The 21,365-nt window shown below is 38.5% G+C and overlaps 1 protein-coding gene across 1 annotated transcript in view; it reads right to left on the bottom strand.

The window, feature by feature from the left end:
• AP3B1 (adaptor-related protein complex 3, beta 1 subunit) overlaps positions 1 to 21,365 on the bottom strand; it is a 151,964-nt gene that overhangs the window by 86,651 nt on the left and 43,948 nt on the right. Inside the window, 6 exon segments of the mRNA XM_009884240.1 lie at positions 5,200 to 5,332; positions 6,239 to 6,301; positions 9,512 to 9,583; positions 9,663 to 9,717; positions 13,215 to 13,312; positions 16,884 to 17,045. Of these exon segments, the coding sequence (XP_009882542.1) occupies positions 5,200 to 5,332; positions 6,239 to 6,301; positions 9,512 to 9,583; positions 9,663 to 9,717; positions 13,215 to 13,312; positions 16,884 to 17,045 (583 nt within the window).

Here is a 21,365-nt window from a genome sequence, read left to right as displayed (position 1 = left end):
AGACTACAAGAGATACCAGCAGCTATCTATTTTTAAAAGTTATAGTAAAAATCTTGGTATAATGTTCACTGCCCGTTTTTTTTCAAACAATTTTTAAGCAATATGGAAATGACTACTTTGAGTAGGATATTCTCTGAAGAGCATGACAACTTCTCAAAAACCTAAACCATATTCACTCATACAGTGATCCATTTTGCCAAATAATGATGTATATAAAAAATTAACAAGGTAGTGGACAGTAACTTGTGGGGACTGAACTGCAGACCTTTCATAATTGAGACTCTGGCCACGTACAACAGAAGCTCAGAAAAAGACCTCAGCCAGAAGTGTATTACCACAGAACATTCAAAAGCCGCATTCTGGAATACTACATTCAATACCATTGATGTTGAGTCAAATTTTTTTTCCACTTCAACTGATATTCGCAGAAACTAAAACACACAACTGAAGACTCATTTATCCACAGTCTATAGTTTCTAAAGGCAGCAAAACTGCATCAGCTGTTTTTGGAAGGAATATTCCAATTGAATCTCATAGCAAGGCTGTGATTAATCCTCAACAAATTTGCAGATGACACCAAGCTGAGCGGTGCTGTTGACACGCCTGAGGGACAGGATACAATTCAGAGGGACCTGGACAAGCTCAAGAAGTGGGTCCATATGAACCTCATGAGCTTCACGTGAAGTTCAACAAAGCCAAGTGCAGGGTCCTGCACCTGGGGCAGGGCAACCCCTGGTATCAATGCAGGCTGGGGGATGAAGGGACTGAGAGCAGCGCTGCAACTTTTCAACACATAAAGAGGTCTTATAAGAAAGGTGGGGACAGACTTTTTACCAGGTCCTGTTACAAAAGGACAAGGGCTAATGGCTTTAAACTGAAAGATGGTAGATTCAGACTATCTGTAAGGAAGAAACTTTTTTATGATGAGGGTGGTGAAATACCCTTCAACCTTAAAACCCACCACCCTTACAAATGAATGAGAATTTTCGAACCTTAAAATCGACTACCCTTAAAAATTAACGAGAATTTTAGAAACTTAATTTCTCCATTCTGCCACACATAGAATATAAAAAGATTCTGGTAGTGAAGTAGTGGTCTGGGATATGACCTGTATTCTACCAGCAAATAATGTGTAAGGAGGCTTCCTGAAGGAATGTGCAGTCATAGGACCAGAAGGCGTATGTCCGTCCATTACTCCCTTCTAAAGTATGTCAAAATAGACTCAACGCTTTCAGTCCAAAAGGCAGCACATACAGAATGCAATGAGTAGGTCGAGTGATATAAGAATAATAATATATATAGCGTATATTATTGGTATAAAATATTCACACAAAAATATCACACTACCAAACATTGCATTCTATCACTCCACCAGGGACCAGACGTGTTGCTCCTACACAAATCAAAAAATACATACATATTTTCAGTTAAGTGAACCACAATGGAATGAAGAACCAATAAAGATCACAAGATCATCATGATGTTACTCCGTCATATTTGAATACTGTAATTTTACTCAGTTATAACCACAGTCTATTCATTACCAGTAGGATGGAGAGGTCAGAAAGAAAACCCGAGGTTTTGGTTGGATTTGTAGAACTATTTGTAGAACTAGCATGGAGAAGAGAAGGCTCTGGGGAGACTTTATAGCAGCCTTCCAGTACTTAAAGGAGGCCTACAGGAAAGATGTGCAAGGACTCTTTATAAGGGAGTGTTGTGATAGGATGAGGGGTAAAATTTTTAAACTGAAAGAGGGAAGATTTAGATTAGATATTAGGAAGAAATTCTTTACTGTCAGGGTGGTGAGACACTGAAACAGGTTGCCCAGAGAGGCAGTAGATGCCCCATCCCTGAAAACATTCAAGGTCAGGTTGGACAGGGCTCTGAGCAACCTGATCTAGTTGAAGATGTCCCTGCTCATTGCAGGGGTATTTGACTAGATGACCTTTAAAGGTCCCTTCCAACCCAAACCATTCTATGATTCTATGATTATTTGGGTTATTAGAATGGTGAAAATGGTTAAAATGGTTAAAAGTAAAATTAAAAGGCAATTATCTGAGCTAAGAATCCAGACAAACATTAAGTTTCTGCTTTTCAGAACTGCCTGAAGTTTAAGTTTTTACCTGGTTAATTTTTCCACCTTTATAACATAACAGAACTGTGAAACCACACTAATACATATAAACTGAATGCTACAAGGAGTTAATTTTCTTTTATGTCATTCTAACAGTAATTCCAATAGACAGGTAGTAGTCACCTGACATATTAACAGTTTCAATGATTTTACGAGTTCATGTTGAAATTTGTATAGACTGGTAGGAAAAAAATTGGTTTAGCTATACATACAATTGTGTTTATATTCTCTACTACAAACAACCTGCAACTTTCAACAGAAAACGAAAGTCACCCATCTGAGAAAAACCTGCAGGATCTCTAGTATACAGACAGACAAAAGAGACTTCCTATAATCCCAGCTGTCTCTTACATCTAAAATGATTTTTATGTCATAGTGGGGCCAGAGGTGAGCTGAAATTATCAAGGCAATTGCTTAAAGGAAATGCATCAGTCAAATGCCAGATGTCACACAGAAGAGTCAAAATAACTCTTCTTTTTGTACTTCCTTCAGCAGGTGAGGAAGAAAAATAACTCTCAACCCTCAACATTGTTTCCAGAAACAAGGCTCTGTTCAACTGCTCTTGAAATTTTCTTTGCTTATTTATGAGTGCTTTGTTTAAAGCCAAATTTCCCCTACTCAAGGAAGCTGGGGCTATGGTAAAAAAAAAATAACCCAACCATTTGAATCAGAAGCACACACAGAAACTGGAAAGTTCAATGATGAGACATTCAAACAGGTCTGTGAAGAGTTATCCCAGCTGGACCTGACTGACTCCTGAGTAGATTGTTTTGTGTAATGGCACTCTGCCTCTCAGCGCCCAAGTTCCAGAATGATTAATGGCACAGCTCCTGTGCCAGATACAGCCAGAATACCTTGGCTGTTGGGCTTTATCCACAGCTAAGGCATTCCCAGAAAAAGAGCACAGAATTAGAAGGTGTTTTTTCCACAAGCTTGTTCTTCAGGATTCTGTTTTGATTTGGTAGAATTAATTTGGTCACCTCTCTTCTGCACTCAAGTGAATTCCCCATAAGAAGAAGACAGTGCAGAGAAAGCAGAGCCAGCTCTGCTTTCAGGGACCTCAGAACCCGCTGAACTTACCAGCTTAGGTTTCATGCTATGTACAAACAGGAGAACTGCTTCCAGGCTTTGAACCCATGGAAGAAGCAGCAGGGCAAACACACTGTTTGCACACTTTAAGGGTGAAAGTTGGAGGAAAACAAGATTAACCAAGACTCTTAAATCTATTCTCCTACACATGCTAAATCTCTTTTTTTCTCCCTTACCATGCCCCAAACTCTTCTTATGTTCAGTAAACTGTGACTATCATTAATTTCCTGCCACCTGAGGAAAGGTACCATGTAAATTATGCTATTCTATTCATTCCTTGAAAGCAGGAATAAAGACACTGTGGCTATGGTAAAGCAATTTGCCAGCTGCCAGGTTTAAAAGATCCTCAATATATCCTCTGCAGTCTTTCAGAACAGTAAGCGCAAGAAGATAATTTTATTTGCTAGACAACTACTTAGAAACAGTCAGGAAAACTAATCTTGTTGAGACAAACCTTTGTATACATGTACATGCATATATGTGTGTGTATATATATATGGAATTACTTTGAAGAAAATATTAAATTGAGATGCTATGATAAAAGAAAAAAAGCCTTTTCCTCTTATCTTGGTTTCTTCTTAGCAAAAAGAAAAACAAAGCAGGAAAACGGTAAGAAGGATCGTTAAGTAACAAACTCAGTATTCTGAAGTGACAATTTTATTATTTTATTTAAGATAGAAAAAAAGTTGGGATTTGTACATGCTGAAAGGAGCCTGACCTAGAGAAAGATTGCTAGTAGACTTAAGCTGAACCAAGAACAAGCTTTGAAGTTTGTATTTTTAATATGGTCATTGCTGAATGTAATACAGAAAGGTGCATTATGCAGACATGGCCTTGTAACACAACATGGGAAGATGTTTTGGTTGATAACCAAAAAAGATATAAGCTCCGGAGAACTAGGAAATTAAAGTTACATATATTAGAAGTACAAAGCTATACCTGAGGTGTCAGGAATTTCTGGTAGAAGGTGAAGTAGGAGAGAAAGAGGACTTGTAGTTCATAAACCAAGTAAGAGAAAGCTCTGAGTGTATCAGTGGGCAACAGGATGACTATGTGTGACTAAAGTGATGGCCCTAATAAAGGCCTTCTTAGGATTACCATGAAAAATATGTCCAGTAGTTACGAGGAGGAATTAATGCTGCTTTTCAAAGCTTAGAGTAGATCTCATCTGTGTTATTCTGAACAATTCTAATTATTCCAGGCCACCCCAAAACCACGCTTTTCCTCCTTCCTGAGATGATTAACTACATCTTTCTTAACTCTATTTCCAGTATTTAAACATATTCATGTAGACTATACATTATATAATAATCTTCCGATTCTCTTATTGGCTACTTCTGTGCAATATTCATTGGTAACTGGTAAGAATATACAATATTATCATGTATTGATTTACAGTGCTGCTACATCCTATTTGACTTTATCTGCTCCTTGTTGCGGTCCTTAGTGACTTGCAACTGTTTCACTATATAAAAATAACAGAAGGCTAGATTATAAAATCAAGGCAAATTTGAGGCCGTTTATCCTAAAACTATTTAGTGTATTTTTTCAGTTAGGCATTGATGCACTAAAAAAACCACCAACATTCCAAGCTTTCAGCACCCTCTACAGGCTAACTATTTCGATGCAACTAAACATAAAAGTAAACTCCTGTCATCTATGATAATCACAACAGCACACTTTAATAATTACAGCACTTTTAGAAAAAACAGGTAAATATGCAATTGCAGGCCACAAGGAATCAATTTCACTAACAAAAGAGAAAATAAGTACCCAGTGACTGTGAGAGTCTTTTGAAATGCTTCAAACAAGAAGCAGTGCCAGAATCACTATTTTTATCCAGTCACATCAGCTAAATTCTTACAAAAGTCAACTCCCATATATTTTTTAATGTGATCTGCTCTGTGTGATTCTCTCATTAAGAAAAGGTTTCATGCCATCAGCTACTCAGAAAACGAATAGAACATTTAGCTTACCATCCCTGTTGGACAGCAAACATACAAGGCCGTTAAGACATGTGTCAGTCACTTCGGTGATGTTTGTTGCGCATCTGCCTATAGCCTGAATTGTAGCTGCAGCAAACTGTTTATCTTGGCTTTTCACGTAAGTCTAAGGAAACAGGATTTTCATTAGTCAATACATAAGTCTTGTCAGCCAAAGACTTACCATATTAATCTCCTAAGACAGACATACTGGATAACAAATTCAATCTAGAAAGCTTACATTGCACATTAGAAGTTACACTTTTCACCTCATTGTCACTTTCAGAAGACATTTTCTTGCTGGCTTTGGTCACCCATGGCTATATAAACCTCTGATTTCAAGAAAGCTTGGGGCAGGGGGCAATTACCCAAAAACAGCAATTAGTTTGTGTGCAAGGTTGGAGGAGTTGATGAGCTCTTTCTTCAGAGAGGTTTCAGTTCATTTAACCAGGAACATCTGTGAAACTATGAATAACCTACCTGCCTCAGAACAAGTACCTTTCAGAGAAATACAGCCAGAGAACTGAAGCAATGAAAAGAGATGTCATAAGCAAAGAGGAAAGAAAGAAGGACAGACACTGTTTCACAATATAGGCAGAACACCTTGCTGATACTTATACACATACTGGAGATAAAACTACCTCATCAAATGACTTACAGAAATGAGGTTTGGCAATAAATGCTAATGGAGAAATATTGCTAAAACTAAGACCCTATCATCTAGTGACTTACAGTGTCAGTTGGTAGAATTTGTTTTAAATAATTTGGAACGATTGAGTTTCTTGCTTTTTTTTTTTTTTTTGGTAGCAGAAAGGAGAGTGAGAAACAAAACATTGAAACTCCTTTGCACATATGAAAAGCACCATTATCTATTATGATATGATACCGTTTCATTTCCATTCCGAGAACATTTTACCCTGGAAAAGACTTTAAGTTGAAAAATTTAAGACTAAGAGTCTAGATGAAACATCCAATAATGGCAATTGGCCAACAGAGAGCATTTCATATAAAAAGAACACACTTTTGCACAAACCTGAAATTCTCGCAGCAGAGTTGATATGTTGGCTTCATTAGCTAAATTTGTCAAGATTTCAAGCTACAAGAAAAAACACAGATATTTTATCAAAAGCTACAATAAAGTATTATAAGAAGTACCACATATACGCTACACTTTTACTATATATAAATAAAAGATAATACTACTAAAAACACTGCTTAGAACTCAATAGAGTATACCAGATTTCAGTATAAACTGGTAACAGCATTGCACTCAGGAGAAATATTCTCCTTGCATGTACACGCAAGGTTTTCAAAGCAGGACTCTAGGGCTCAGTGATGCATTTTCTACAAGCTCTAGCTTTAGTGTTACATTGCATACCAAACGGGCTTGAAATACTTCTGGCAGCATGGTTTCCAATGTTATACAACAGGCCTTAGCGTATAAGAACCATGTGACATTGTAAGAAGAGATAATGGAAATCACAACTGCAGCTGGGGAGAAATAAAGTGTCCATTATATTCAGATGAACGGCAATAAAAAGACCTTTAAACTCTGGAAAGAAACAGTTGCATCTATGAGACTCCTCAGATCTTAATCAACATCAACAACAATGGACCCTGAAAGGCCTCTTCTTTTGCTGAACAACAGGATGATATACAACACTTGGCATATATTGTTAAGATGCAATGCTTCCAGGCTTTTTTAACTTTAAAGAAGAAAGAATTCCAATACAATCTGCTTGAGGTAAACTGAAGAAAAAGACTGGCTCTATAAAGGGAAGTCAAGCTTCTGAAATCTGTTGGTGTTTTTTGAGTTGGATGCACACAGACAACGACACTAAATTGATACAGTCCACCTGTAATTCAGAAGCCATTTGATAAGACCAGTCTCCAAAGGCTTTTGAAGATACATATCTGGTATAGCATACAAAGCAATTGGATAAATGAATGAGAGGAATAGGCAGGGAAAAAAAAAAGAGACTACAGTACAGGAAAGCTATCAATGGAATCCCACAAACATCTTCATTGGTCTTTTGCTTTTCAACATACTCATATATGAACTATGAAAGTAATGAGAGCACAGGTGACAAAGTTTTCAGCTGATGCTACACTTTTCAGAGAAATGAAGACAAAGGCTGACTAAGAAACGCTGCATAAAAACTTCAAGTATTAGGTAACTGGTTGATAAAAGGGCAAAAAAAAAAAATCAGAGATAAATGTAAATTAATATCCATAACTGGGTAAAAACCTTATCTTTTGAGAAAATGATAGGCTCTGAGCTGATTACTACTAATTATAACTGAGAATATTTGGTGACAATAGCTAACGTGATGAAAATGTGAGCACAATGCTAAGCAGTGATCAAAAAAGCAAACTTGATGTTGGAAGAGAAACAGAGAACAGAAATCTAAACAGCGCAGCAGATAGACGAATTCCAGGGTGCTCCTAGGTCTTAAATACTGCCACAGGTCTTGTCCTCCTATCTTAAAAGAGACAGGATGGAACTACAGGAGTACGGGGTGGAGAAAAGCACAAGATTTTCTTATTTATGTAACAGGTTGTCCTGAATTTTTCAGCCACCAAGGAAGAACTGAGAAAATGAAAGGAAAAATGACAATTTCTACTTCTCCACCTTTTAACCATTGTATTATCAATTAATATGTGAATTTAAACATATCAACTTTCAATTATTTCAGGAGTGCCTTTTCCTGGATAACACTAAGTCTTACTAGTATTCCTGACAGTTTTCTTAATCATTAAGTGTGGGGAAGATCCTTTTGCCTCCAACTGCCTCAAATTTACTTGGTTTTAATGTTGGATTAATAAAAATCTGACGGGCTGGGCATAGCCATTGTGGACTGCATCACTCTGCCCACGTAAAGAGGGTGCAACATGGATGTAAAATGAAAATAAGGAAAAATAGCATCTCTTTAAGGAACCTGTACTTCCCACTCTAAAGCAAAACAAGAGAAAAGGCACATAATAGCAGTCAACTTTTTATCTATTGTTTTGTCAAGGATTTCACGTCTGTTAAAGACTAAGAATAGAGAAAACACAAAGACAACAGCCTAAAACATGCATTGAGATATGGCCATGAGGAAAACCTAAAGTACTTCTCATGTTGAATGCTGACTTTGAAGGCAATTTGGGACTTTAACACTATCTCATTTTGTCCAGGGAAACAGATTTAAACTCTTTTTTAAGCTAACAGTATCAAAGACCGTGTGATTCCATTTCTCTTCATTTAAGAAGATTATTCTTCCCATGGAAATAGTCAGACTTTAAATGTTTGAACAGCTGATTAGACAAAAACAGTAATGCTCTCTATCACAGAAAGGTACCAAAAGCTGTAGTGGAAAACATAGCGCATCTGCCATCTACAACATGATAACATGTTGTAGACGACAGATGCACAAATACAGGCTGGATGGAGAATGGATTGAGAGCAGCCCACTGAGAGAAGGAGGACTTGGGGGTGTTGGTTGGTGAGAAGCTCAACGTGAGCCAGCAATGTGAGCTTGCAGCCCAGAAGGCCAACTGTATCCTGGGCTGCATTAAAAGAAGAATGGCCAGCAGGTCGACAGAGGTGATTCTGCCCCTCTACTCCACTCTTGTGAGACCCCACCTGGAATACCGCGTCCAGCTCTGGAGCCCTCAACATAAGAAGGACATAAACCAGTTGGAGCGGTCCCAGAAGAGGGCCATGAAGATGATCAGGGCGCTGGAGCACCTCTCCTATGAATACAGGCTGAGACAGTTGAGGTTGTTCAGCCTGGAGAATAATCCGGGAAGACCTTATAGCGGCCTTCATGTATCTGAAGGGAGCCTACAAGAAGGCTGGAGAGGGACTTTTTACAAGGGCATGTAGTGATAGGACAAGGGGTAATGGCTTCAAACTGGAAGAGGGGAGATTTAGGTTAGATATTAGGAAGAAATTTTTCACTATGAGGGTGGTGAAAAACTGGAACAAATTGACCAGGGAAGTTGTGGAAGCTCCATCCCTGGAAGTGTCCAAGGCCAGACTGGATGGGGCTTTGAGCAACCTGGTCTAGTGGAAGATGTCCTTGCCCATGGCAAGGGAGTTGAAACTAGATGATTTTTAAGGTCCCTTCCAAACTAAACCATTCTATGAACAGCAGAACTTTCAGGTACCCTGGCCTGCCTGAAAGCCACAACCCTACACTTCTTCGTAATAACAAGGAACAGCACAGGATGATGTGTATCATATCAGTGCAAGAAAAGTTTACCTTCCTGTTACAAACAGTTTTGTCCAGCAGTATATAGATGACTTGGCTTTTAAACTCACCTTCAGTGTTTTGATCATTGTTGGATCAGTTGATCTAACATAGAAACTCTTCAGATAAGGTTCAAACATTCCCTGAAAAGCAGAACATACTTAAGTAGCTCACCTGCATTTCATATAAAATATGACTTAGAAAATTCTAAATAGGGTGTACCTTTCTCTGAATTGACATAGTGGCAATATTTTGCAGAACAATATACTGCACCTCCCTAGAATATAAAAAGAAAAACAAGAATTATTCTGCAAAATTACAGATACATAAAATAATGCAACAAAGCAAAGAAAGTCCAATTCTATTTGAATCCAAAGTTTGTTATACATTTGACTTGGCACAAACATAGAAGCAAAAAGACTACTGCCAACTGCTACAAGTTCATAATCTGCTTCACAGGAAGATGCATGATGAAACCAGGCTCTCATTTTTAAAAACTTCAATACACACACACAAAAAAATAATCACTGACACCATTGCAACGATGCAATGCTTCTTTCAGCCCTTCCGTCTTTGTTTAAACCAAAAATTGGTTTAAAATATTGCCATTCTGGCATCTCCAGAGATAGCTCACAAAAGCATTACTTTTTGTCCAGCATCTTGAAAATTAAATATCTCAGGATGACACAGCTGAGAACAAAAACACATGGGCTTTGTATGTAGTGTGGAAATAAGCGCATTAGTTACAAGGACAACTAATCTTTGCACAACTAGCAAGAATTGCTATGACATTTTTGGTCTTAAAAAATTTCCTAATAATTCTCAAACAGGACCAAGTTTTCCTGTAACTTAAGAGTACACAATGGCAGGCCTACACATCTATCAAAAAGCAGCACTTAAACATAATACACTTGGTCAAGATACAGACAACAGAATTGTGTAATATTCTAAACACTAAAACATTAAACGTGTTTGGAGGATATTCTCATCATTACTGTATTAGTTTAAAAGCCTCAGCAGGAGTGAGCAAAAAGAAATCTGGGTACTAGTCTAAAGCTTTTAAAATACAGAGTTTCTGCCACCATTTGCTTAAAAACTAAGTAATAATTTAGACAAATTTTTTCTGAACCATCACTGCCCAAATTCTTTCATGATGCAAATCACATCCTAATAGAGAAATCATCATGTCCATTATCTCCTCCTATTCAAAACTGTCTAATAACCCTGTGGTAATTACAGCTGTTGCTTACAAAGAAAACTAATAATACAGAAGTACTTAATATCTTTTAAAGCTATTTTTTGTAATTCTTATATAGGTACATGGAAATAGTCAGCTGCACTTGATGAACCAAGACTGGCAATTGCTATGAAATGCTCTTCCAGGTACTCTCACCCTAACTAGATGATAGTGTATTTGACATTAATTTAAAGGCCATAGGCACATAACTTCAAGGGCAAACAGTAAAAGCTTATTTCAAAGTGGCTGTAATAGCAAAAGCGTTTCACACAGACTGGTAACAGAGAACAGACAAGCCATCCAACATAGGAAAATCATAAAACTAGTGCCATTTTAGGCACCGGTTGAGGTACAGGAAACATGACTTCTCTTTTGATGAAACTGAATATAAATGAGCAATAAACAGCATGCAAAAATAATCCTTTCAACGTGTGAGTAGGAGTTGAGTTCTATACATTACCTGTACATATGCCAAACTTTAGACAATACTTATGTTTGTATAAAGAGAATGGGAAGCATACTGTACTATAAAACCAAACACAAACATAACAGTGACTCATTTTTATCTGAAATAAAAGCATGAATACTCTACCAAGCCAAATTTTACTTCTTCACTAATTTTTAAATAATAGACATTAGCCATGGGTCAACTGCAGAAGTTTACAGAGAAAGAGCTCTATGGTGATTGGGCTCACAAAAGTTAAAGCCCATCTAAGATGAGCAATCTTGTCAGACACAACAAAAGCTTTATTTTAAAAGCTTTTATCTGTCTGATGTGACCAACTTTTAAAAAGTAATCATTTTAACAGCAAAGTTCTAGCCAAAAATACCATGTTTAGTCACAAGGATATTCTGAGAACATCTTAATACTGTGTCTCCTATCACCCCTTCAATGCTTTTTATACAGATACATGAAAGTTCAAAATCTAAAAACTGAGGGGAAAATTTTTTGTGCTGCAAATATTGGCACAATATGCCAAAACTATCAAACACAAAGAAGAAAAAAGTATTATCCATCTTATGAAGTATGTGGCCAGAGAGACACTTTATAGGACAGTAGACAAGGTCACACTGAAGATGATAAAGTCAAAATTAGATGTCCTGAACAAATATAAACTGGTTATTTAAAAACAGTCCAAGGATTCAAAAAAAACATAGGGGATTCGGAAGCATCAAGTGGTATTTTAAAAAATGTTTCTTAGTTTCTCTGTCAACAAGAAGTCTTCAATATAAAGTGAAAAGAAAATAAACAGCTGAAGACTTCTTTAGTGGTAAGCAAGACAGTAAGGAACTCCAATAGAATTAAATATCCAATAACTTCCCATAATTAAAAAAATCAAGAAACTAAGCAAACTAGTTAGCAGTGCCTCTATTTGTATGTGAACTAGGCAGCCATGATTCTTCTTCAACATTTTTGTCACAGACATGGACAGTAAGGTCGAGTGCACCCTCAGCAAGTTTGTTGATGATACCAAGCTGTTGGTGAGGTAGACACGCTGGAGGGGAGGGATGCCATCCAGAGGGACCTGGACAGGCTGAAGAGGTGGGCCGAAGCCAACCTCATGCAGTTCAACAAGGCCAAGTGCAAGGTCCTACATCTGGGTCAGGGCAATCCCAAGCCCAAATACAGGCTTGGCGGGGAATGGCTGGAGAGCAGTCCTGAGGCGAAGGACCTGGGTGTGCTGACTGACCAGAAGCTCAGCATGAGTCCACAATGTGCGATCGCAGCCCAGAAGGCCAACCGTGTCCTGGGCTGCATCAAAAGAAGTGTGGCCAGCAGGTCAAGGGAGGTGATTCTGCCCCTCTACTCCACTCTCTTGAGACCCCACCTGGAGTACTGCATCCAGCTCTGGAGTCCTCAACATAAGAAAGACATGGATCTGCTGGAGCGTGTCCAGAGGAGAGCCACAAGGATGATCCGAGGGCTGGAGCACCTCTCCTATGAGGAGAGGCTGAGAAAGCTGAGGCTGTTCAGCCTGGAGAAGAGGAGGCTCCGGGGAGATCTTATTGCAGCCTTCCAGTACCTGAAGGGGGCCTACAGGAGAGCTGGGGAAGGACTTTTTACTAGGGTGTATAGTGATAGGACGAGGGGGAATGGCTATAAACTGGAAGAGGGCAGGTTTAGATTAAACATTAGGAAGTTTTTCACTTTAAGGGTGGTAAGGCACTGGAACAGGTTGCTCAGAGATGTTGTTGAGGCCCCATCCCTGGAGGTGTTCAAGGCCAGGCTGGATGTGGCCTTGGGCAACCTGATCTAGTGGGAGGTGTCCCTGCCCATGGCAGGGAGTTTGAAACTCTATGATCTTCAAGGTTCTTTCCAACCTAAACCATTCTATGATTCTATGATTCTCAGAATGAAAGTCATAATTACAAATGAAACACAATATTGAATGATCACTGGATGTGATACTGAAAATGATTTTAAAATTAAACTCTACGAGTGCAAAAGTTATATTCTTCTAACTAGGGCTAAACAAGTATGTATGAAAAACTCTCACAAAAAAGTAGACATAACGTAAAGCACAGACTGGACCTACCTATTACTACGGAGTAAACGCACCAATGACTTAGAAACAATACCAGCTTCAGATTTTGGTGCCAAGTGCCAGTAAAGCTGTGCAACTGCCATTACCACCTAAAAGAAGAACATTCAGAACAGCATGTTAATTTCAAATCATCATACATATCTATCACATTGGCTTCAGACCTGCAGAACTACCAACTCACTCTTCTTCAGAAAGCAAAATGCATACCCACATTCTTCGGAATCAAAAAACTGGGGGGAAAACATCAGAAGAAAATATATTTTTATTTCTAAAATAACAACTAATTACATACCTCTCATTCCTCCCAGTATTTATTGTATACAATAATATATAGAAAGACAGAGGAAAAGGGATGAAGAAAGAAATAATGTAGGTAGTTCAAATTGTAAACATACCGATACCATCCTTAATAAGTCAGTATTGCTAACATCAGCTGTGCAAATTAACGAGGAAATGCTGTTTAAAACTTCTGCAATTTTTGTGCTTTTACTTTTATTAAATACAGATTCAGTATTAGAATTGTCTAGGTTGGAAGAGACCTTTAAGATCATTGAGTCCAACCATGAACCTAACACTGCTAAAGCCACTACTAAATCACATCCCGAAGCACCACATCTACCGTCTTTTAAATACCTGCAGGGATGGCAATTCCACCACTTTCCTGGTGAAGGTAATGGGTATTATTACCTATTATTTAGTTTTCACTTAAAATCTTTCATTCCATTATTCTATTATGCCATTTATAAAATGACAGCTGCCTTTATGGGCAAATTCTGAAGTCTCAAATCCAACAGTAAGTAAAAACTACGGGGTTGGATACCAACAGCCTGGCTAGCAAAAAGCAGAAGACTGAGATATCACAGAATGATGGGGGTTGGAAGGGACCTCTGGAGATCGTCTAGTCCAACCCCCCACCAGAGCAGGTTCACCTACAGCGACTTGCACAGGATGGCATCCAGGTGGGTTCTGAATGTCTCCAGAGTGGGAAACTCCACCACCTCTCTGGGCAGCCTGTGCCAGTGCTCTGCCACCCTCAAAGTAAAGAAGTTCCTCCTCATGTTTAGATGGAACTTCCTATGTTCAAGTCTGTACCCATTATGTCTTGTCCTGTCACTCGGTACCACTGAAAAAAGACTGGTCCCATCCCCCTGGCACCCTCCCCTTTAGTATTTATAAGCATTGCTAAGATATCCCTTCAGTCTTCTTTTCTCTAGACTAAAAAGACTCAAGTCCCTCAGCCTTTCCTCATAAGAAAGATGCCCCAGTCCCCTAATCATATTTATAGCCCTTTGCTGTACTCTTTCCAGCAGTTCCCTGTCCTTCTTGAGACAGGGAGCCCAGAACAGGACACGGTACTCCAGATGCGGCCACACCAGGGCAGAGTAGAGGGGGAGGATAACTTCCCTTGACCTGCTGGCCGCACTCTTCTTGATGCACCCCAGGATGCCACTGGCCTTCCTGGCCACAAGGGCACACTTCTGGCTCCTGAGGGCTGGCCTGAAAAGGAAAGACTGAAGCAAAGAAGGCATTCAGTAACTCTGCCTCCTCTGCATCATCTCTCACCATGGCACCTGTCTCGTTCAACAGCAGGCCCACATTTTCTCTAGTTTTCCTTTTGCCTCCGATGTACTTGAAGAAATCCTTCCTGTTGACCTTGACATCCCTTGTCAGATTTCATTCCAAGGAGGCCTTGGCTTTCCTTGTTTCATCCCTGCATACCCTGACAGCATTCTTATACTCTTCCCAAGCGGTCAGTCCTTTCTTCCACATACTGTAAACTTCCTTCTTCCACTTAAGCTTTTTCAGAAGCTCCCTGCTCAGCCATGCAGGTCTCCTGCTTCCCTTGCCTGATTTCTTGCTCTTGCTGATGCATCGATCCTGAGCTTGGAGAAAGCGATACTTGAATATCAACCAGCTCTCTTGAGTGCTCTTAACCTCTACAGCCCTAACCCATGGGATTTCTCCAAGCAGTTTCTTGAAGAGATCAAAGTCAGCCCTCCTGAAGTCCAAGGTTGCAATCCTACTTGTCGTTTTATGCATACTACGCTGAATCCTGAACTCTGTCTTCTCATAATCACAATATAACTACATATAAGTAACTTAAAACCCATATTTTTTTTTTCCCAAGCTTGCTCATAAGTAAGAGACAAATGATGAACTTTATGCTAATGAATAAGTCATGTCACAGTCTTCCCTACAATACTGTCATGGTCAACTTTCTGTTCAAAACAAAACAAATCATAAAAAGGTGACTCCAAGTAAAGCCATCATTATGACACTTGAGTCAGTATCTTAAATATTAGTACCAATGAAACAAAAATTATTAAACAATTAAAAAAATTATTAAAAACATCTGAAAAGAGGAAATAACTGCAAGATTTTTAGAAGATCACTAGAGTAAATTGCTATTACTCACAAAAATCTAAGGTCAAAGAGAAAGCAACTAATTTAATTGCTGGTAAATTCTGTGAATGGTACAAAAATTGGTGTAATAGCAATTCAAAGCAGCACAATTTCACTTCACAAACTGCCCTTACACATCTCAGTTAACCTTAATATCAGAAAGTTATAGATCGTAAATGTGAGAATCAATAACATATTTAACAGATATAAAGAAAATTATTTATGGAATGTGGAAGATAAGGAACTGAACCTGCTCTCAGTGCAGTGTGATGGCAAACATTTAACATACTTGTTCTTTGCATGAGATGAGGAAGTATTGTACAGACATTGAGCAGTAATTTTAGCAAAAGGCTGTGTTCTAACAGAATTATTATTGTAAAACTGTATTAAATTTGTTTCCAAATTCTTCTGGCATATTATAAGTGGTTTTGAAAAGAATTAGACATTAGTCAGAATCTAGAAATATGTTCCGGGGAGAAACAAAAACCTGGTCTGTTTAGCTTATTAAGAACAGCTTAGGAGGTGACATAATCATGGTGCAGTAATTGTTTTTACAATGACATGAATATTCATTATCACTGGAATTCTTTTCCCAAAGACATCTAGTCTTGAATAATAGGACAAACTGAGATTAGAAATAAAGTTCTGTGATACGAGTAATGCCACGATGATTCACCATCAGCATGGCTTCTTCCGGTTGTAAGTCTACCTGCATCTTAAAATCTCATAGAAATACTGCAGACCATACTATCCTCATAATCTCGTACCTATCGTGGGACCCTGCCAAAGCACCAACACTAAGACTGACAAAGAATTTAGGCATATAATTGTCTACTTTTAAAATGTGAGACTCAAAGGAAAGCACAACTTACTGAATCAATAACAACTATGATTTTCTTTGTGAATCTGTACCACCAAAACTGATATTGTGCCATCCTAGTTGCTGAGAACTTAAGCATTAAAAGCTAGGTATTGTGTAGTCATCACATGCTATAGCAGTTGGATTCTCATATTTTCTCTAACATTTTGTTTGTCCTTAATCTTTGGAGCACGTATCACACTCAGGTCAGGTGTTTAACTTAGAAGCTAAGTTAATTTCAAAAAAAGAAAGAACAACTGTACTTCTGCTATAAGTTACTAGACAGTATTATCACCACTTTTCAAGAGGTGTAGATTTTACTTCTGAATCTTTTAGATTTTCTAGAAGCATAGATATTTATTAGTTTAACATTTTAATCAAAAAGGAATTTGTCATACAGCAGCATTTCGGCTTTGAAGCAAGGGCTTTGTATTTCGTAACAGCAGCCTGTGATCTGGGTCCATAGTATAGGTGTTTTTCATCTTCTGATCCTTTTCTTTCTGTTCTTCATCAGATTCATAGAAATTATTTTCATTATATTCTTCAACCACCTCATCATCCTACCAAAAGACAAAATGACAAACACATGTACAGAATATTTGAATCAACCAGTTTTAGTCATTAAGGAAGTAACATACAACACCACAATTTCACAAGATTTATACACTTTTTAAAAATATAGCTATTGGCTCTTCTACCCCAGTTTGCTCAAAGCAGTAAATGTATCGACATGAAAAATAGCTTAACAATATATGCAAAAATGTCCTTAGAAATAAGATGAACTGCTAAATGAAATATCTTCATTAATATTCTAGAAACTAGATTAGGTATGAATACTGGTCTTTGGACTTAAAGCCTATGATCCAAACTTGACATTTCTGAAAACAGTCAGTTGTTTAAAATTGTCTCTTTTTTGAAAACTTAATGCAAATCATATGCATTCTTCCCTCTCTAGCAGTATACAAATTATCTGTGAAAACAGCAAATCTTGAAAGCACAGGTTTCTTTCTCAAGGAATTACATGAGAAAAAGATTATGTATCCTGATCCTGGCCTCCTCTGATGAAGTACAAATCCTTGAACTGTTTAAAGTTATGAGTTATCAGCATAACATCACTTAAAAAAAACAATACAACACACTGAAATAATTCATTAAAGTTTGAGATATTAGTAAGGCAGGCCTTTCTTTTACTCCAGAAGGCTAAATAGAAGAAAATAATTCATTGAAGTTTGAAATATTAGTAAGTAAGGCCTTTCTTTTACTCCAGAAGGCTAAATAAAAGAACATAAAGGAATATATCCAATTATGCAAACATGATAAATTAAAACCAATCTTAAGATTTCTGATGTGGCTCAAAAAATGGATGAAGAATAGATTTAAAGTGTTTAATTATGCTTACATTTAATTAGCATTAAAAAGTCCACAAACTTAGAAAACATAAGATGGAAAGAGACAGGATTAGATTAAAACAGAATGTACAGGTTATCAATATTGAGAGTACTCAACATTACAAAAGTTTTTTTAAAAAAAAGCTACTGACTTCTGCAACTTGTTATATCCAAGTGTGTGCCCTTGCTCTCCTGAATTCTTCCATCTCACTTTGTCACCAGAACATCCAACTACGACAAAAAGCATTACTGTGGCTAGCTGCACCTATTCATATTACAATGGGCTGGCTCGTACCAAACACCAACCATACCAATAGCTCTGCTTGTCTTTCTCTCAAGCCTCTTTCAACTATTTTAGGGAATATCCAACTCCACACAACAGTTTTAAGAGAATTATTTAAGTCATATACGCAATTGCTGATTTTTTAAAAGACATAATTACTTTTGAGACAAATGTATCTTTTTAATTCTAGCTGGAAGTAGCAAAGTGATCAAAAGTGAATGGAAGAATAGCTAGAAAGGAAAATACAGATTTACTTAATGGGTCTTCAGAAAACTAGGCAAGGGTAACTTCAAAGCTTTGTTGCATGCCTTTGTCAAAACTCATGTGTGGTGAAAGAGCCCATAAAAGGGTCTTCAATATAGACAGAGGGACAGGGCAAAGGAAGGAAGAATTGCCAATAAATCAAAGTTGTCATTTCATTGGTTTTTATTACAATTTGAAAGGACACTGAAAATAAAGCTTCCTTTCATGTTTCTTCTCATTTTTATTACTTGATGCCAACAGTGCTCTCAGTGTTTTACAGAACCCCTAGCAGGTTCTTAATATTTGTTATGCAACAATAACTGAAGTGATTTAGTTTTTTTACTTCTCTGTCCATACATCTTTGTGGCAATCACCCTTCTAAACTGAAAACTCAAGATGCTAAATCAAGAGCACTGGTAACCAAATTCCTTGCCTTTTCTACAGGACAGGCAACTTGAAAGCAAAATTCCTGATGCAAGTGCATCTCAACCCTGCACTGAAGAAACTTTCTCTAACAGGAGGAGGATAATTCAGCCTTCATCGATTTGGTCTTCAGTATCCCTGCCTTGACTGCTAACAGGCACTCACATCAGTACGGTTGAATTCAATAGGAATACAGAGTTGGAAATTTTATTTAACTCATTAATCACTGCTGTAAAGAAACAGCTTGAGCTTTCTCATTTCTGACTTTTTAAAAGATTGTTGGTTAGAAACATACTTGGAGCACAGTTCCACATAATTATAAAGCAACTTATGCCTCTTATGAAAAGATTTTTAATTTAAATCCCGTTAGAGTCTTTATACTGAATCAATTTCTTCATACCCCCCCAGCAGAAGTATTAATGTGGTCTTTTCTCATAGTGATGTATTTTATTGCAATCTTAGAATATTCCTCTTCCCCCAAATCTGTTGAGAACTGATATGAAATAATTATTTTCCAGACAAAGGATGATGATGACACACAGGGAAATAAGCTTAATGAACTGAAATTCATTAAAATCAAGTTTATGAAGTTCAAATTAGTCAGAACTTGTAGTCACAAGGACATCACTAAGACAAAGAGAATATGTAATACTGCAAGGTTTGCACATTACCATGGAAAGGAAAGCAAAGTATTATGTAAAAGAGCCACAAGACTGAAAGATAAAAACCTGCAAGCTTCTTGGTGTGCAAGAATTGTTGTTTCAAATTCTATTAATCATCCCAGACATGGAAAGCAATTACCAGGAAACATGAAAACATTCAAGGACTCACAACCCTTTAAGCCTCAACCTGAACTGCTGACTATCTTCACTGCCAAAAAGAGACAACTGTACATTTAGAATCATAGAATCATTTAGGTTTGAAAAGATCCTCAAGATCACTGAGTCCAATCGTTTACCTAACAGTGCCAAGTTCACCACTATACCACACTCTAAGAACCTCATCTACAAGTCCTTTAAATACCTCCAGGGATGGTGACTCAACCCCTTCTCTGGGCAGCCTGTTCCAACACTTGACAACTTTTTTGGTGAAGACATTTTTCCTAGTAGCCAATCTAAAACCCCCCTGGTGCAACTTGAGGCCATTTCCTCTGGTCCTATCACTTGACACCCACCTCACTAAAACCTCCTTTCAGGTAATTGTTGAGAGTGGGAAGGTCTCCCCTCAGCCTCCTCTTCTCCAGGCTAAACAACCCCAGTTACCTCAGCCACCCCTCATAAAACTTGTGCTTGAGACGATTAACCAGCTCCATCGCTCTTCTTTGGACATGTTCCGGCACCTCAATGTCTTTTACAACTTGCAATGAGGGGCCCAAAACTGAACATACTATTCTAGGTGGGGCCTCACCAGCACTGAGCACAGGGGGCAAGTGCAGGACCTGGCACTTGGCCTTGTTGAACCTCATACAGTTGGCCTCAGCCCATCGATCCAGCCTGTCCAGATCCCTTTGTAGAGCCTTCCTACCCTCAAGCAGATCAACACTCCTGCCCAACTTGATGTTGTCTGCAAACTTACTGAGGGTGCACTCAGTCTCCCAATCCACATCATTGACAAGGATATTAAACAAAATTGGTCCCAATACTGAGCCCTCAGGAACACCACTTGTGACTGACCACCAAGTGGATTTGAATGCATTCACCACAACTCTTTGGGCCCGGCCTTCCAGCCAGTTTTTTACCCAGCAAAGAGTATGCCCATCCAAGACATCAGCAGCCAGTTTCTCCAGGAGAACGCTGTCAGAAACAGTGTGAAAGTCCAGATAACCAACACCCACAACCTTCCCCTCATCCACTACGTTGGTCATGTCACCATAGAAGGAGATCAGGTTAGTCAAGCAGAACCTGCCTTTCATAAACCCATGCTGACTGGGCCCTGATCACCTGGTTGTCCTATACATGCCGTGTGATGGCACTCAAGATGTGCAACATTCTCTGGCACCAAGGTCAGACTGACAGAACTCTGTCTCAAGGGACTCTGTCCACCAGGTCCCTAAACAGGCCAAAGTCTGTCCTTTGGAAGTCCAAGGTAGCAGTTCTGCTGACCCCCCTCCTTACTTCTCCGAGAATTGAAAATATCATTTCATGATCACTGTGCCCAAGATGGCCTCCAACCATCACATCACCCACCAGTCCTTCTCTGTTCATAAACAACAAGTCCAGCAGGCACTTTCCCTGCTTGGTTCACTCACCAGCTGTGTCAGGAAGTTATCTTCCCCACACTCCAGGAACTTCCTAGACTGTCTCCTCTCTGCTGTATTTGGTCTGTTTTCGCATGCACCAAGTTACTTTTATAACTTCTGCTATCACAAACAAGCCTTATTTCTTGATAACACAGAGTACCAGTATTCTGTTAAATAGTTTGGGGCCAAGGCATAAAACCTGAAACTGACCACTTCAAGCTGACTGAGGTACAATAAATTACAGCCAAGAATTCAGATCACCAAGTTGAAATGTCATCTTAGAGACCTAGCTGAATTGTTGCTC

Source organism: Charadrius vociferus, unplaced genomic scaffold (assembly GCF_000708025.1).
Source record: "Charadrius vociferus isolate BGI_N301 unplaced genomic scaffold, ASM70802v2 scaffold183, whole genome shotgun sequence".
Taxonomy (NCBI): domain Eukaryota; kingdom Metazoa; phylum Chordata; class Aves; order Charadriiformes; family Charadriidae; genus Charadrius; species Charadrius vociferus.
The sequence above is the reverse complement of the archived record's forward strand: the minus strand, read 5'-3'. Positions and strand labels throughout refer to the sequence as shown.